Below are 18737 nucleotides of genomic sequence, written 5' to 3'. Positions count from 1 at the left end.
TCGACCTAAGATAACATGTAAGCAGCAGTACTACATTATTTAATGTGTGATTGCAGAGAATAATTTGTCCATTAGAGAGAGCAAGTATCGCTCCAAGGTATAATATGATAGTGGCAGCGAAATGTTCCTCTGACTGTGTAACCAGGTAATCGCAATTTGCTTCGAGTTCAAATGTTAATTTACTGCAGGTTAACCGACACTCGCAGCGCTTCTTTGGTAACACTCGCGTGTGTAGCCAAATGACCAACATACAAGTATCTACACAGATAGCTAAATCTTACTTCATTCAGATGATTGCAAGGCAGAGGGTAGTAGACGTTTCCTCCAGCGCTATGTACCCGCTATCGACTTCAAAAACAAAATGTAGTAAAGTAGGTAGGTACCACAACAATACATTGTTGATTAAAACGCATAAGCATTGCTCAGTTTCTTGTTGGTTTACTTGTGATTGATTCCATCTAACCAATCGTTTCCGATACGACACGCTTGCTTGTTTCACAGTATTGCGTTCATTGTGAAGTAGTTGCACGATTCTAATACATATAATGTTTCATGACAAGTGTAAGGAGACGCGCCGCAGATGTCATTTGTAGTGTGAACAAAGCACTTAGTGACAATCTGTCAGTGCATCATTGTTTACGGTTTACGAAGCGAAGTGGGAATAATTGACCTCTGACCCGGCGCTGGCGCAGGCCCCATAATGTGGAAACACCAGGAAGGTAGGCGAGCATCGATGCCTATTTCTACGAAACCGGTTGATTTATACTTGTGATTACTATTTGTGTTATCTGGGACACGATATTCTATAATATCCTTAGTAATCAACACCCCGGTTCATTATTACCTGTTCATTGATGTTTTCTCCAGTATTAAGATGTGTTGACATTTATAGAAAATTTAATGAATTAAATAACATTTATTTAGTTACGTTATATTCTTCGCTACAATAATTTGCTTTGGCGTATGGTATAGGTATCCACTGTGTGATATTATTTTTAAAAATCTGTAGGAATTGTAAGACGAGAAATCTTAATTTTGCATACATTCAAAAACCTTAATTATTGGATATTTCAAAATGTTCAGGCAAGTTACAGTAACAACAACAGCTACTCAGTGCCGTTTTCTTATCGATGTTTTATAAACTAATAAACGCCTAATACCTCTAGGTGTTGCAGATTGTGTCGCCGCATAACCACGCTCACACGCATCGATAAAAGATTACAATCATTCAGGAGACGAAGCGCCCTTGATTAACAATTAACTATAGAGGTCGCTGGAAGATTCTTAGAGACAAATGCGGACACATCCGAAAAAGCTCCAGTAGTGACGCCTCGTGCAACGCATTATTCTGTGTTCGTTGTCTTAGTTACAATTGATTGGCGTACATATCCGGCACGTATCAGCCTCGCAGCCTCCCAGTATCTATGTAACGGCACACCAGTGTGAATCGTCCATCGCCGCCTATGCGCTATTATATCCATCGGGAGATTATGTAAACAAATCTAATAAACCAGTGACAAGCATATAATTTGACGTTAACGAAGTATAAACAATCATCGAAGAAATGGCGATATATTCCCCCCACATAAGACTACGGCTGAGGATAGCCGTTCTAAGTGAGGTAAGTTACAACTTGATCATAAATTATATAGTAGATGGGAGATGGCTTATACATCCAGTTTATCAACTACTGCGATTTATAATATTTGCAAGCAATATCTAATAAGGCACGCGTGTAAAACACACTAGTAATTGATTGCACCTCACATGATGCAAGTAATGTAAGTTTATAGCATTCATTTATTTAGCCTCGACATTGGTGTTCAATTTTTTTCCATCTTTATATATTAAACCACTATTTTGTACCCGATTTCCGGGGTTCCTGGGTACCCGGGTTTCGGGTTGGCCGAATACTGAGGAGGTCAGACGAGAGAGGCAGTCGCTCCATGTTAAATACTTGTATGTTGCATCCGGTTAGACTGAAAGTTGACCCCAATATTTATTTATTTGGAAATCAGCTAGACTGATGATTATATTTTTTAGGGCACTTCCGTATTTTGCACACCATATTCTCATTATCATCCAATATATTTATATAGGATCAATATCGTAATTCACGTAAAGAGTAAGCTTTCGCAAGTTTTACCAAGGATAAGTTCAGTACGATTGCAATTTTGATTGAACATTTTTGACCCACCTTGAATAATTAGCAACCACACGAAATAACCTTTGACATCTCAAGTAAAGTCACTTCATTTAAAAAAAATCGAACAAGTGCGAGTCTGACTTGGGACCTAAGGTTCCGTACTGAGATCCTTATAATGTAAAATGTTCAGGAGGCGATTAAGTATACATTATGTTTTTCGTTTGTTTTTCATGGGTTTGTTAATCTTTGGGTACTCTCTGGGGTCAAAAAATACGGTTTTACTAAAACGATAGGTGATGGATGAGTTCCCTTTATGCACAAGTCCAACTCACACTAGTGCCTAATCTGCATCATTTCTATCTCAAAAACTATTAATGGGCCACAAATTGCAAGCGAAAGTAATCCGGAAAGTGATTATTTCGGACTGCGATTCTCGCGAGTATAACTTGAGCATGTTATGCAAGTAACGCCAAGTACAAAGGGCAGTCGGGCATAATGCTCGTCTTACAATACAAACTTTATTACTCTTAGTATTCGAATTTGACGTAACAGTCGTGTTTCGGTTTATAAAAACCCGAAGGCTCTATTATTCCAAATTACAGAAAGATTGCAATTCTCCTCGAACGATAGAGTAACATCATCTTAGAGTAGGTATGGCGAAACTATTTGAAGTCTGCTGTAGTCTACTGCAATATTTTTCAACTTTCAATTTTGAGTAGACCGCATGCATTCATACGGTACTAAATGTCATCAAAATATTGTACAATGTGCAGATTAATTTTGTAGTTGCGATATTTCTAAGAAGGTGATGCCTAATTAAGCGTTATTGTTTATTATGATCTTCGTTTTTAAATTAGTATAATCCTGACCTGACACCACAGTCACGGCCACTCGTGGGTTTGGTTTGACCTGAAAATAAATACCTATAAGTACTTAACCGCCTCAAACTTCCAATTGAGAGCTTATAAAATAAACGCAAAAAAGTTAATTTACATAGATTACGTAGTCTGCATATTCCTTTAAAAGAATTCGTGTGGCAGACATGTTTGCAACAGCAAATCATGATGACCATTGCGGAAATGTAGCCATAAGTAGGTACCTCCTGTTTGTCTTAACAGTTAAATTATTGTAGAAATAAATATTCACCAATTCATAGCCAATGGGGAATATAACTATAACGGTAACGTATTACATAATGTCGTGATAGTAAAACTTTCACGTATGCTTCAATAACAAGATATTTTGAGAGGCAGGCTTACTATCTAAGTATGTTGTTTACTGGACGTAATACTGGAACTGACAACATAACTTTTGCTCTTGTATGTTTTGGTGTAGATACGGCATTGGGTCACGCGCAATGTAAGGTTCCGTACCTACTTACTACATCCAATTTGGTAGACCATTTACTCTTAAACTTGTTAAATCTACAATAGGTATACTAGGTACCTAGGCTTGACCTTGATATATCACGACAAATGGCTATTTTCAATATCCACCATAAAGACCCACCCACAAATAAAAGAATATTATAAAAACCACAAACTACTTATATAGATTGACTAGATCATTTTGTGAATCCGCTGCTACGAAAACTACTACGAATAATACTACGAAAATAAAGCTTCAATCGGCAGGGTCGCGAATTATCTGAATAACCACTTGATATCTTTCAAACTGTGTAATGTGCATTCCTAAAGGCTGAAATTAAGCTAGCTAGAAGCGGAGCCCTTAGATTAGACCTAATTGTCTTTTAGATTCGTTGATCATGGCTCGTCTAAACAAACAAAACAGTCTCAAGATGTATCAACGGCTATGCTTAATTGTTTGGAATGTGGTGAGACATCAATACTAGTCCCATGCCCATGAGCTGGCTGCGAGCTATTTATTGAAGCGTACAGTCCGGAACTATCCGGTTTGAGGAAGCTAGTGCGGGTATTAAACCGGCTTATTCCGCCCTTACGTGGCTTGCGTGTCGGTGTAGCACAACAAGCGTTGCTCTTGAACGCTTTGAGTGCCCATGAGCACTCTCGAGTATATCAATTGGCGTGGTTGTCAAACATGCGCTCACGAATGAAAGTATGTAGGCTCGTGTTAGGTCATAGCGTTCAAGTTTGGAGTAGAAGGTTTATTTTTATTTGGGAAAGAGCTTTCTCTGCACATGTTATTTATTAAGCATATTGTGCTTCAAGAGTTAGCAAGCCACGTCGTAATCATTTATATATTCTTATACTTACATATGTGAAACATGAACGTTCACTGTACCATTCACAATGAGACACAATCCTTGGGAAATCTTGCGATTGGTCAAGCGTTTAATCGCTGTAATTCCCCCGCGACTACCCGGAGCGTAATCCATTCTGAGTGTGAATATAATTTATGTTTAGGTACTCTTATTCATTTAAATAATTATTACTGTAAATAACATAAAAGTAACTAAGAACTTCGTTCAGCAATACTTATTCGTTTAATTGATTGTTAGATTAGCTTCATTAGCAAGCTACGGCAATTTTAAACAATTTAGATGGCAATTGGAATTGAGTCCGCTCTTAATTAAAAAAACACTGTAAGACCAAGCATTATTTCTTATTGTTTGTGTACCTACAGTTAGTGTCAGCCCACTCGCCGATTAAGCAATTATCTCCAGCAAACTTGAGAACGTTCTTTTGGAAATGATTGATATGAGTTCAAGGCAGGAGTCATTAAAAAATGTATGTCTTCTACGAGGGACGTGCGAAAAAATTACAAGCAAAACGCAACAGCAACATCATCGCGGTCCAACGTAACTAAACCACTAAGTTAATTTCTAACGTTCTTCGCCCCGTGTTGTTTCACAACTACAGAACATATTGAATCATAGTAATTAAATGCTTATCTTTTTATTTCGCAAACTTAACATCATAATGTTCTGTTACAGCGTTAATTTAGGGTCAAACTATTAGTAATCTGTGGTCAGATAACAATCGTATACAACTTTGCTGAATGCTAAACCGCTTGATAGTTGATTACTTGTCTCATATTAAAGTTTTCAGTTGTTGTCAATTTTCGAGTAAGCTGTAGGTCGTCACCTAACAAGCTGTAGATTCAGAGTTCTCCCAAATCCCGGGAAGGCTTAATATTCCCTGCCAAGTACGGGGGTGTAGATATAATATATAGCGCTAACCTGCAGACCCGGGGCTGTGTTATGAGTTTTTCTAAAACTCACACAGCGATTTCGCCCCAACTCAGGAATCGAACCTGAGACTGTACCTACACGGCAGTCGCACTGCGACTACAACGGAGCATATAAAGAATGTTTGACCTGCAAAGTTTTTCTGTTACATCAAATTACATCAATATTATGTAGGTATGTATGTATAAGAAGGAGAAATTGGGCTAACGATTTGCTTCTACCTAATGGCGGACTAGAGACCTTTCACTGCACATGACTGCTGTAACCTCTTTTATGGCTTGTTTATACGAGTAATTAGCCACTGTAAGAAAATAATAAATGGATTTTACTTAATTAATCCATGCTTTACGAATCTTAAATTAAATAAGTTGCTTGGTTCAAAAATCGTCATATGAATATTGATTGATTGATCACTCAGTTAGTTAAAAAAAAGGCTGTAACATTAACAGGAACTTCTATAATATGACTGATAAAGTATAATATACGTTACAAATTATAATAAGATTTTGTCTATCTATGGAAAGTCGTGAACAAAAGCAAGCGACTCTGTAGTACACTGTGTTAGGGTATAATTACTGCACGATATTACGACAACAGTTCTAGAGTCATCTGTAAACGTTACACTCACCTACATAGGCAGAACATTTAGTTTGCACAATTCTCTTTTCATTGACATGAAACATTGAACTTGAATGATTGCGTTGTTTTCTTTCAGACAATATTACTTGCACTACTATGTTGGTGTACAAGTTCGATACCAGTGACATCAGCATCGCTCAATATAACAAGGACCAAGAAAATAGATTTAGTTTTAGCACAAAATGAAAGTGTGACCGAGGTGTTGTTCCACTGGGAAGACTACAGCGTGCTGGCCGCTATGCTACTCATTTCGTGCCTGATTGGTGTATTTTACGGGTATTTTGGGGAGAAGCAAACAACCGGTGACGATTTCCTGCTTGGTGGATCATCGATGGGCACATTTCCTATGGCATTAAGTCTTGCGGCAAGGTGAGCTGACCTCTTTGATTGCATATTCATTTATGAATTTTCTTTATTCGGATCTTGTTTATGATCATGTGACTGTTTTCAGTTTCATCACAGCCATCGAGCTGTTAGGAAACCCAGCGGAGATGTATATGGCAGGTGCACAGTTTTGGATGATTTGTGTCGCGTTTGTGCTGGTGGTGCCAATCGCGAGCCAGCTGTACCTGCCAGTGTTTATGAGACTCCGGCTGACGTCATGTTACGAATATTTGGTATGTTACTTATTCACTCGTACGAGACAACACAATGCTTGCTGCACAGTGAAAGTGCAATGTATTGAGAATAATTTATTCTTTAAAATATAATTCCTTACAGAAAAATCCTCTGCACCATCTTAACTTGACAAAAATAAACGTCCACTTTTAGTAGGTATCATCATTTACCACATAGACAGCTGGTTGAATGAAGTTCAACTGAATCACACGCTACACATGTCCACCTAATTGTAATTGATGGCACTTCATCAATTTGTTCTCAGGAAGTGCGTTTCTGCAAGTCTATCCGCGTGTATGCCAGTGCATTGTATTTAATGCAGATGATACTATACACGGCTGTTGCGGTGTATGCCCCTGCGCTGGCACTGTCCGATGGTAAGTGTATGACGACGTAGCAAGAATGAATTTATTGTAATATATTGATTGTTGAGAAAGGATATCACTAGCATAATTATTATTAACTTTGAAGTTATATCTATTTATAGAAAAGCGATGTTTCGCAAAAAGGATTTTTTTCACGGTAATTTGAACTGTTAGTGTATTTAACGCTAACCTACATTTAAGGCACAACTTATCTGTTGAAAAAGGTGTGAAATACAAGATGAATCATTCCATTGTTTCCATTGTGAGCTGTCCATTCATATTTTATGTACGAAAAAAACCTCAAAGAAAATAATAGCCTCGTTATTATATAAACTTCAAAACAACGTATATATCGTTGTACCCAATTAGCTCTAAAAATTCTGACATGTAATAGCCATAATTATCTACAGCTTTTGTAACGTGTAACATAATAAAACTTAAATGAATGAAATTATACCATTACGTGATTTAGGTATAAGTAAGCCACTTGCAGATTCAATTGTTTGCCTACTGGTGACGGGATGCAACACCTACTTAAAAATGTAACAATCTAATTATTTATTAGAGAGGATTTATTTTATTGAAAACTTTTACCCAATGGAAGCCGATATTCTTTTGTTAGTTAAATACTTATTTCTATATTATTAACTAAAACCAAAGATTGAAACAAAAATATAAGATGAGAATTTTCAAAAACCCTGAAAAGACTTCATACAATTGCTCATTATAAAGTTTCTGGTGGAACAAAACAGTTTCAATGTTTTGAAAGCGATGATGCGTTCGATTTCATTTACATACACTACACAGTCAATGTCAATAGGAATTTTGCAATAGTATCGAAGCCAAATATGGGGTCAAGTTAAACTGTGGTTCCTGTCGCATCCATATTGTACATTAACAGCCAATGTTTTTTGCTTGTAATTTATAGACACTTTCGTGTTGCAATAATTTAAATATTTTTTTACTACAATTTAACGTTATCTTTTATGCTTGACCAAGCAAGCAGGAAGTTAGAATTATATGTATTTTGGGCTGGTCTCATTTTTTTCCAACTTACCATTTTGAAGCTCTTCTGCCGGAAATATGCTATAAAAGATAGTGCTGCTGGTGAACACTATGTAAGAAACTATCAACTAGTATTAATTGCGTAACGTTGTTTGGGTAATATTTTATTAAAATAATCAAGAAATGTTTGCTTCGGTTAGAGCATAGGTAGTTTTTGTGTGGAAAAATCTTGTGGTGTTCAGTCTAATGGACTTTTGGAGTTTTTTTTTTCCAAACCCAAAACCGCTCCGTACCTACTAAATCCTTGATTTACTTTGTTACATAGAAACTTACGTCAGCAAAATGTTATTTTTGTTTAGTAATAACGATCGCTAGTAATGTTACGATTATTGATTCGGTAACTTTGCCTACTTATTATTTCTCAAGTGGTACTACAAAGTATGCAATACTGCCGAAAATCAACATTAGAATTAAAATTCAAATAACGTTCAACGGCGCGACAGCATTCTATTGCATCACATCCCCTAAACACGCTAAGGTGCCTGTATACTAGCAAATTAACTTTGAAATGCTATTGTAAGGTCTATAAAATAGTTAAGCCATGTAGGTAGGTACTTATCCTTAAACTTTTCTTTCAACTAAATAAACAAACAAAGTAAGATTACCATCAATCTCTCGAGGATAGCTTTATAGACCGACATCATTGATATACAACAAAGATTATGCTTTATGCCATAGGACTTGAACCTAGGAACTCAGTAACTAGGTACTTACATGCTTGGCCAACGTCTAGTACAGACTATCGTCCGTCAAATATTTTATAAATTAGAGAACTGTTTTAAGTGCCTATTGTGTAACTTTGAGCTTTTAACAATAACCTACAATGCTTTTAGAACACAGGTTATCATTTGACCCAAAGAATGCTAAAATTAAAAATAGTTTTATTGCTTCATTAGATCTTTGTCTAACAAAATAAAACTAAGTAATTTGAATTGGAAATTAGCTGACCTGATAAAATGTTCAACAAATGTGATTATTTAATTTCTACATAATAATTTCAAAATAAAGCTAGAAAAGGTCATTAGGTAGGTACTTACGTGAATAGTATTCCAAGATCATCCATATTGCGCATATTGATATCTAGACGGTTGCGAGTGCAGTGAAAGTAATATTTGTATAAAAGTTGCATCTACAGCATAGCAAATGTCATTTATTAAACCTTGTCGGGTAAATAAACAAAACACCGATATATTGATTTTGCACATTTTTTAGGTGAACGAACATCAAAACTTTTTTATTCAATTTGTTTTGTTTAACAAATAACAGACGAAGTGCAAGGCATCATTGTCCTGGAATTGCAGTTTTCATATTATTTTAACTGCAGCTGCGCTGATAATAGATGAAAGCCTTGTCGCATGTATTGGTTTATTTCAGACAATGAGTAGGACCTAGGTACCTACTGAGTAACGTAGGTACAAGATTAAAAAGGCACATTAGCATTAAATCAGTGGCATACAAAAATGCAGAAAATTGGTAGCTTACCATTTTCCAATGACTAATAGAAATATGTTTCCCAATAAAGAAAATTGACTTTAAATAACTCATGTCTACTTAGGTTTTGAAAATGCAAATGATGGGCAATAAAGTGAGAATTATTTGCATAGGTATTTGAATATTTTTACTTAGCCTTCGATTGGTAAAGTTACGAAAGAAAATATTCACATAAGTATTCAGCGTCTGTACTGTGTGTTATTGGGTTGCAAAATTTTATCGTTCTTTTATTACTATGACTTTATTGGTAAGAGTATTTATACCTGTAATACCTATATAACAGGGAGTCAACACAAACTTTACAGCCGTTGCCAGCTAAGGCTCGGTATGGTGCATCGATGACATCTATGCACTTAAGTCCGCATGCCGTCGGTTATTATTGCACAAATTACATAACGCGTCCATTAAGTCATGTAAGGTATCGGTAATGATTTATAATGAATCAATAGTGGCCATCATTTCAGTTTTGGTGATTGGTGTCAAACGTTTCGTGCCGCCATTGCGTATTCAGATAGAACCGATAAAACCGTAGGTACCTTTCGTTCTGAAAAGAAACGAACGAAGAGGTTATAAATAAGCATCTTCTTATTTAAGAAGCCAACAGGACCCGCCCAATTAATTATATCATTGCACTTGCACCTGTCTATGTAGGTAGATGGAATTGGGAGGAATGAAGCGACTCAAAAGTTCAACCGTCTTATAAAAAAAAATGATAACTGTCTCCAATAGGCAATAAAATATATAAGAAGGGAAAAGGTTAAAAGCTTTTTTCAGGAAAATAAGACGTTCTCCAGTTCCACGTAAATGATGGAACACCTGGGTATGTCATTATGTTCGGCCATTAAAGCTGTATGCAACTTTCCATAGCAATTAGATACATAATTCTAGTCACTAGTGTATCCTCTATTAAACTTAGTAAACTTGAATATACAGTACAGTACTTGAATAGACATAAGTCTTTAAACAAAATCAGGATTAGGCAATACCTGAAACTATATTCTTTAATGCAAAGTCTGTTGTGTTCAGCTACAAATGTAATTTTCCTATGTCCGGTCGTAATTTTCTGTAAACTTCTGGGAAATTTTAGAGTTAAGGTATTCTGTAACTTTGATTTTGCCAATGAAATTTTGAAGCTGACGTGCCTTTATAAAATATGTCATATTAAGATTTTTATAAAATTTACAGTTACCGGACTGAATACTTATTTGGCCGTTTCACTGGTGTACGTGGTATGCATCTTCTACGCTACTCAGGTTAGTATTGCATGGACTAAACAATAAAACATTAAGTACAGTTTATTTATTCATTTCCACTCGTCATACTTAACGCTCCTTTCATATTTACAAAAGAGACTTAACTTTTGGGATACCTAAAAAAATTAAAAAAATAGCGACGACGGGGTTGCGCTTTATTCGAAAGAGTTACCGAAGCTTGATAGGTACATTAGAACTCCAGAAGGAACATACTTGGGTTCGGATAGACCGACGACATAGGTTATTCAGAAAGTTGTTATGTAAGCACTATTATACACCTACCTACCCAGTTTTCCTTGTTATGCTTAGGAACTTAGTGCCACAGACAACTCATTATTGTCTTTGTTGTGCAGGGTGGAATGAAAGCAGTCATAATGACGGACTCCTTTCAATCGGCCGTCCTCGTCGGATCTCTGGCCGCGGTCCTGGCGATGTCTTCAACCCAGGTCGGAGGATTTGACGTGGTATGGGAGCATGCTTGGCGAACACACCGGCTTCACTTTTTCGAGTAAGTTTTACGCGTCTTTAAGTTGTCTATAATTGTTATCAATAATTCCAATTAGTTACGATACTAATCCACGTGCTTCCGAAAGACGAAGGAATCTCAATAAGACAAGTCAACCACTCCTATTCAAATTGGCATTTTACATGACAAATACCTTATGAGTACCAACTAACGAGACAAAATTTACACTCTGATCAGGTAGTTCTTACCAAACGTAAAGAAGAGCATTGTACCATTGCCTACTTAACATTCGGCAAAAGTATCTTGTTTTAACTAAACACCTCGTAAATAGGTTCATAGCTGGTAGCTATTTAACATTGTGGTACATAAGTAGGTATTACCTCCTCATATATTATGTAAGTAGGTGACTTCAAAAACCAACGATGTGCGTAGCCAAAGAATGTTCACCTCACAAACAAAGGGCGTGAATCTAAGAGATCTGTTATTTTTGCTGCAACGACCAACAGATTATCAAGTCTAACCTATTTTATTATTTCTAGCATGAATCCCGACCCAACAGTGCGACATTCGTTTTGGTCTGTGGTAATCGGAGGTACCATGTACTGGGTCAGCATGTTCTGCGCGAACCAAGCGTCAGTTCAGAAGTATCTGTCAGTTGAGCGCATATCGCAAGTCAGAGTAGCACTTTGGGTATCAGCCATTGGCCTCATCGCCATCTACTCAGTGAATTTCATCACTGGTGCTGTCCTAGCCGTCCACTACGCAGACTGTGATCCGATTCAGGTAAACACGTAGCTGGATAAATAATTCAACGTTACAATTCTACTATAATTTAGTCCAAAGTCGTTTACTGTCGAAACAACTACCTTCACCTACATATTAAGAATGCCTACGATAATTTTCTATGAAGAAAATCCATTGTGTCGTGAAATCCGAATCGATACACAACCTACCCAATATACACGTAATATCGGTATCATCAAACGACTCTTGCATAAAATTACTATCTATCTAAATGTATGGTGAAACCCAACACAAGGCCCTTATTGCCATAACAACATTTCATGGTTCATCCTGAGAAAGCTTTTCTTAGTAAGAAGGTGCCCGCCCTAATGACCTATGTCTACATATTATTATGCGTTTTTTATGAATAAAACGATAAATTAAGTTGTTTACCTTAGGCTGGAGTGATCAACGCATCAGATCGCCTTCTACCACTGTACGTGGTGAAGCAGTTGGGAGGTTCCCGGGGGATTCCTGGTTTCTTCGTCGCTGGGATTTTTGCAGCCAGCCTTGGGTAAAGTGAACATCAATAACGCAAAATTAGCACTTTTCATTAATTAAGTCACTAGAACTACACAAATTAATGCAAAAATTAAGTTACAGCGTATTTGCCAAAATCAACACTCCGAAACGCACGGTAGCATCCTGAGAACTGACGCAGATAGCAACCATATAAGAGAGCTAAAATAAAACTAGAAAAGTCCAGTTAGGATATTGGTATTCCGACTGGACTATTCTGGTTTTAATTTGAGAGAATCATACGCGAACTGAAAAACTAATTTATTTGCTTGTAATTGACACTTAGCTTCTTGTACGAGATTCGTACCACTACTCCTGCATGTAGATAGCTACCTATATTTTACTTACATCCTTCGTTTATCGTAATATTCTAGTGCAACTTAATTATTTAAATCTTAAAATTATTAATCAATACTCCATTAAACTAGGCCAATGTTACTATCCTGATTGCAGAACTGTAGCCTCCGCGTTGAACTCATTGGCTGCTATACTATGTCAAGATCTGGCCACGGGACTCCTTGGGATCACGCTGCCAGAACATAGAGGAGCAGCAGTAAGTCAAGCAATTTTAATGCTTAGATTTTATTAAGGCTGTCTACTCACGTCAGAGTTTTTTAGAACACATAATCGGGCCGATTTTCTGTAGTAGGTACTATTTAGGAAATTTTTGGACCGACCTTTTGTATTACGTGAGCGTTGCACTATTGCTATCAGTGAGTTCTATCTTTCTTCCCTAAAATCGGTCTCCAATTATAAAATATAGTAGGTACGTTGGCGGGTCAGCCTTAAGGTTGTACCCTTTAGCGTAGGAAAATATAGTACCTAAGTATTAATGTTTTTTTTTATACCATCAGATAGCTCGCTGGGTGTGCCTGGCGTGCGGCGTGGTATCCTTCGGGCTCGTGTTCGCAGTTGAGCGCCTCGGTCCCGTGTTACAACTGGCGCTCTCCTTTAACGGAATGGCAGGCGGAGTGGCGCTAGGATTGTTTTCGCTGGGCATGTTTTTCCCATGGGCCAATGCTAAGGTTGGTTATTTTGAACCATTTTTGAACCTTATATTTAGCCTCTTTTGTTTTGACGTTTCCACTATCCACCTCTGGTTCCTGTTAAGATTATATAAGCCTACCTACTCCCTAATCTTTCTTATAATCCCTACTAATCTTTAGAATATTTCATTGTTTTGATCAGGCTCCAAAACAAATAAAGGGATTTGAAAAGTTCTTTCGATTGGGGAGCCATAACATTTATACCTTGGTGACATAGTAAGCATTATCCCGGGACGCGGTGAGACCGCGAAAAATAGCTAGTTAATAATTTCGACTAGTCAACATTTTTTGTTTAAAGTGCTGATGATATAAATGCGTGTTCGATGTAGGGGGCAGTAGCTGGCGGTGTGTTCGGGCTGCTGCTGGTGGTAGCAGCTGGAGGTGGTGCACAGCTAGCTCAGCTGCCCATGCCGCGTCTGCCTGGCTCCACGGATGGCTGCGTAGCTCCCTACAATATGACCACGCACATGACTGTCAACCCTAAGTGAGAATCATTTCCTTCTAATACCGAGGACTTAACTAAATATTGGTTTATTCAAAGCGGTTGATTACAAGGAAAGGTGTGTTTATAGTAGGTAGTCTTATTAGAATGACATACACGACAAAATACCATTAGTCTGCAGGTAAACTCTACTTAGCTACATAATGTATTACCTACCTATCTACGTAGGTAGGTGTAGTGGATCCACGTACATTTCTAAACAACCCATTGAAACGTTTTATGTAGGTCTAGTGTGTTCTCTTCATTAGTGTTTATGACGTTTACAGTGAAAACCATGACGATGCAGTATTTTGGCTGTTCCGTGTGTCATATCTTTGGTACTCGGGTCTCGGATGCGCGGCTACGTTAGTGGCGGGACTCATCGTGTCCGTTTTGACGGGAGCTACCGACCCTGCCCAAGTACCCATCGACCTGATCTCTCCGCCGGTTGTTGCACTACTCAACTCTCTGCCAAAGAGGTTTAAGGTAGGATATATTCCTTTGGACTAACGAAAAATCAACGGACATGTGTTACTGTGAACAATCCTACCTGTTTTATCATAATCTCTTGCCTTATCATCACTAATACATCATTCGAATACCTAAATCTCTTTGATTTTACAATAATAATGTTTCATAATAACCTTTCATACCTCTTACTTTTTTAACAGGCTTAGTTTACCTTGTCTTATGTATGTGTCCTTTAATAATCAAATATTTTTGATTTACAATAGCGAGCTTTAAAGGTGCCCACTCGGCTTGGCTCGGAGCGTCGCCGTAGCTCTAGCGTGCGTCCTCCGAGCGTTGCTGACGACAAAGACACTCGACGTCGCCGCCGACTGTCCGAAATGGCTGGAGGAGTGTTCTACAGTGACGCTCCCACACTCACGCGAGGCTACGACAATTTCGCCCTCGGCCTTGATCCGGAAAAGCCTCCACCAAATGACCATAACAGATCTAACAGTATTAAATTCGAACCCAATTCAGAAAATCACTTGTCAGAAACATCTACTTGTTGAGCCATTAATTAAGTACGTAGGTAAAATTATTTAATGTTTAATTGTAATTAAATACTGTATGTAACTAAGCGCTTCAACAATAGACTGAGGTAGCTTGAAAAGCGAGTGCTGGGGCGAGTGCCATCTATCATACCCATACCTATTGTTCGAACGACACGATAATTTGATATAAGTAGACAAAATTAGATTTATAAGACAAATAGCTTTACATCTAATTTAGTACCTACTTGCCTTTCTTAAACTTCTTCATACGAACAACACATTTCTGAAATCCACGATGCACTGCACGCGCCAGAGCCAATCGCTAGAGACCACCAATAATCTTCATTAGGTACCTACCTAAACTTAACGTATATAAGAAACGATAAACGCAGAGAAACTGTTCGTAGCTGCTTTATCGTGTCTAACCTTTTGTTTTATATTACGCAGCAAGTGATTAGTTCCATATTGGTTGAGTTAGCTGACTGAAAACGTTAACTGCAAAGCTAGCATATGGCTAAGTAGCGGTTAGAAGGCAATTTTGAAAGTTTTCGAGACCCCTGGATCAGAATCACACACGATTTTTTTAGAGTTCCTTACTTAAATTCACAGGGATCTAATGGTAAGTTTATGTAGGTTTTGGATGGCGCAAGCGTTAGTTTCTTCACAGGCACGACGAAATGTGTTAGCGTCCCACTTAATAGACATGGTTATCTTCTACTGGGAATCAAACCCGTTATTATAATATAGTTAATTCACCCACAGGATTGGCATTACACGATACCTAACTCGGACAATTAATTAATTAATTAATTTTGTAGTACATATAACTTAGTAAGATATTTTGTAAATACATATATTTTATCACTGACACAAAGAAATACTTAATTTAATATTTTTAGTAGTTACTAGTATTCCGTTAATTTAAATAAAATGTAGTATGTATGTAGTATTCAGTTTGACAATAAGAATTATTTTATATCAAATGTTAGAAAATAAAGACTATGTTTATGGTTTTTATCATTTATTTATCATTTCAAATGTACACTTACAATAACTTTGAAGGCAGACCTAAAAGGAAACCTTAAGTGTATTTGTCAAATACCCAGCTTTTGGTACACATCTCTAACATTTGCACTTGTTTAAAATAAAGATATAATAAAGGTACAATACAAGAAAATCATATTTATAATACAATGCTAAAATCACTATGCCTGCCTTCCAGGGGAATGATTTTAGCATAACATTTAAAACAAAACTAACATAAATTTGGGCCAATAAGAGATGACTCTGCTTAGAATATTAAATAGGCATAATAGTAAAACAATTTCATCATTTCACGATAATAAATCTTGTTGTTGTTGTTGTGATTGCTGTTGATGTATCTCTTGCATGGTGGACACAGGCAGAGTAGCACTCACCGTGATGGAAGGCATCCCGGGAAGCGACACTGGGGTAACTACAGGCAGTCCAGTCGGGACTGGCGGTGGCTGGATCGGCGCCTGAGCAAAGTTGCTCATGTCGAATGTGGGAACTAAGTTTGGTGCACTCTGAGGGTATGGTGCAGATGTAGGGACTTGAGAGGCAGTGTAGTTGGGCATGATAGGTATGTAAGGCTGTGGTTGGTTCATTGGAATACCAGGTAAATTAGGCAATGGTGCTGGGGGTTGCATATTAGACACAGACGGTATACTTCCCAGATTTGTTAATGTTGCATCAGCTAAATCTGAAAAAAAAAAAACATGAAATTACATCATATTTCATCAGAGTATATTTAAAAGTATTTATTATTAGAAACGTAAGATAGAACTCAAAAGCATAAGCAGTTGTTTATTCATGATAAACTCAAAAAAGTTCATGATTTTGACATTATATTTTCCATCAATAGTTATTTTCATATTCCTGTGCTAAGATGATTTATAAAATAACAGTAATTCAATAGATACTTACTGCTAGAATAGGCTGCCATGTTGGATACAACAGACTGTGTTTGAGAAATAGGCTGCGATGGAGATATAATTTGCTGTCCAGGTAATTGTTGAGGTGGCACTGCCGGTGGGACGGCAGTAGCAGGACCAGGAGCAGCATAGCTACCAGAGTTGACCATTGGAACACCTGATAAGAATGGTGGTGGAGCTGGCTGTGGATAATCTGTATGAACACTTGACACTTGCGGAGCAGCCATCAATGGGGTTTTGTCATCTTCTAAATTGAGATTTTGCACTCCTGGCACTAAGTTCTGTTGAACATTTTGTGCTACCTATAAAACAAATAAATAAGGTTAGCATACAGTTACTTATTGTCATCATTAAGTATTAAAAATTTGAACTGAGAGTACCATTGGTGCACTTGCAGCATAAGACTGTTGTGCAGGCAGAGTTGTAGGATTTCTTATTGGAATTCGGTGCAAATACCCATAGCCTATTCCACATCCAAGGCTACCTTCACCTCCCCAATTATGATTTGGTGTAATATGAACTTCTCTGCAGGTATCATCATTCACATTGTAAACATACAGCTTGAGAGCCCTGCCCTCATGAGCTTCAATTAATGTAAACAAGTCTTCACTTTCATGCATAATAGAATCTGCTCCAATTATGTAATCAGAAAACGGTCTCAAGCCAGCCAATTCTGCTGGTGAAGTTGGATGTACCTCCTGCAAAACAAAAACCAATATGATTTTAAAATTATCTAGATTTCATTCAATAAGAACAAAAAAAATGGCACTAAAAAAACATAAACACAAACAAATCATTGTTATTACAACACTTTTGCAAATAATGAATTGCAGAAATACTTTAGAACAATAGAGTCAACCGATTTGTTCATAAAATAACAGCTTACTTGTCTCCCAAGTTTTATCAGACATAATATAACTATACACAGGAAGGTTACAGTGACTATATTATTATATACATATATTGGTACTGATACATACCAGTACATGCCAGACATTTTCATTAGCACCTTCAAATGAGCAGAAGCGAATGCTAACACCAAGTAGGCCCTGACCGCCCCAGTTGGCGCTCGGCATAATCATTACTTCCCTCACAGTCTGAGTTTTGCTACTATAAATTAACATTTTGATAGTCTTATCGACGTTCTTCTTCAACAATTCTTTCAAAGTGTCATTATCCTGGTCCAGTCTTGTATCTTCAATAGCAACTATAAAGTCGAAAAATGCTTCCAGATTCGCTTTTTGACCTGGAGATCCATCTTGAACCTTAAAGGGCAAACGTAGTCATTGAATACAAGCATTTTGTATGAGTTAAAACTAAATATTTTCATTATCAACACAAACCCGTAAAACATGATATCCTTCAGAGCCACCCCCTGGCACTTCAGTACTATGGGAGGAACCCATTGGTTATTTTTGAAAGTATAAATGCCTATTACCAGCTATTTTATATTATTTATAGAGTTTTAAATATTTTTTCGTCAATTTAAAAATTCCCTAAACCCGCAACAATTTTGGCATTGACATTTCTATTACGTGGCATGAAGTCCGTCCACTTCCCTTCCACAGATAAAATATAAATCTATTCTTTATTGCGTGTATAAAGGTTATGGTGGATCCAGACTTTGCTAATTGCTATCCATGAGGCACGATACGAACTGCGTTCAACAAATACGTAGAAATGAAGCGTACGTGTTTCGATCTACATATACGTGTATATTAAAATACCTACACTTAGATC

At 37.2% G+C, this 18737-nt stretch overlaps 2 protein-coding genes across 3 annotated transcripts; one reads left to right on the top strand and one right to left on the bottom strand.

The window, feature by feature from the left end:
* Positions 1 to 581: 581 nt before the first annotated feature.
* Positions 582 to 16057, top strand: LOC110369913 (sodium-coupled monocarboxylate transporter 1). 2 transcript variants are annotated; one of them, XM_021325548.3, is made up of 14 exons: positions 582 to 719; positions 1176 to 1621; positions 6031 to 6323; positions 6406 to 6571; positions 6838 to 6949; positions 10679 to 10746; positions 11100 to 11254; positions 11752 to 11995; positions 12394 to 12509; positions 12968 to 13067; positions 13369 to 13539; positions 13890 to 14044; positions 14329 to 14527; positions 14776 to 16057. In XM_021325548.3, exons 2-14 carry the CDS (start codon positions 1565 to 1567, stop codon positions 15058 to 15060), a joined length of 2121 nt encoding a protein of 706 aa, XP_021181223.3. In that variant the 5' UTR covers positions 582 to 719; positions 1176 to 1564; the 3' UTR covers positions 15061 to 16057. The 2 variants fall into 2 exon arrangements, with proteins under 2 accessions (XP_021181223.3, XP_021181222.3); XM_021325547.3 differs by having other exon boundaries at positions 591 to 719; positions 1167 to 1621.
* Positions 16047 to 18557, bottom strand: LOC110369915 (Golgi reassembly-stacking protein 2). The gene is made up of 5 exons (XM_021325549.3): positions 18341 to 18557; positions 17978 to 18262; positions 17378 to 17695; positions 16990 to 17299; positions 16047 to 16765 (listed from the first exon to the last, which is right to left on the bottom strand). Exons 1-5 carry the CDS (start codon positions 18401 to 18403, stop codon positions 16377 to 16379), a joined length of 1365 nt encoding a protein of 454 aa, XP_021181224.3. The 5' UTR covers positions 18404 to 18557; the 3' UTR covers positions 16047 to 16376.
* Positions 18558 to 18737: the final 180 nt, after the last annotated feature.

This window comes from Helicoverpa armigera, chromosome 9, assembly GCF_030705265.1.
Source record: "Helicoverpa armigera isolate CAAS_96S chromosome 9, ASM3070526v1, whole genome shotgun sequence".
NCBI classification, from domain to species: Eukaryota; Metazoa; Arthropoda; class Insecta; order Lepidoptera; family Noctuidae; genus Helicoverpa; species Helicoverpa armigera.
The sequence above is the reverse complement of the archived record's forward strand: the minus strand, read 5'-3'. Positions and strand labels throughout refer to the sequence as shown.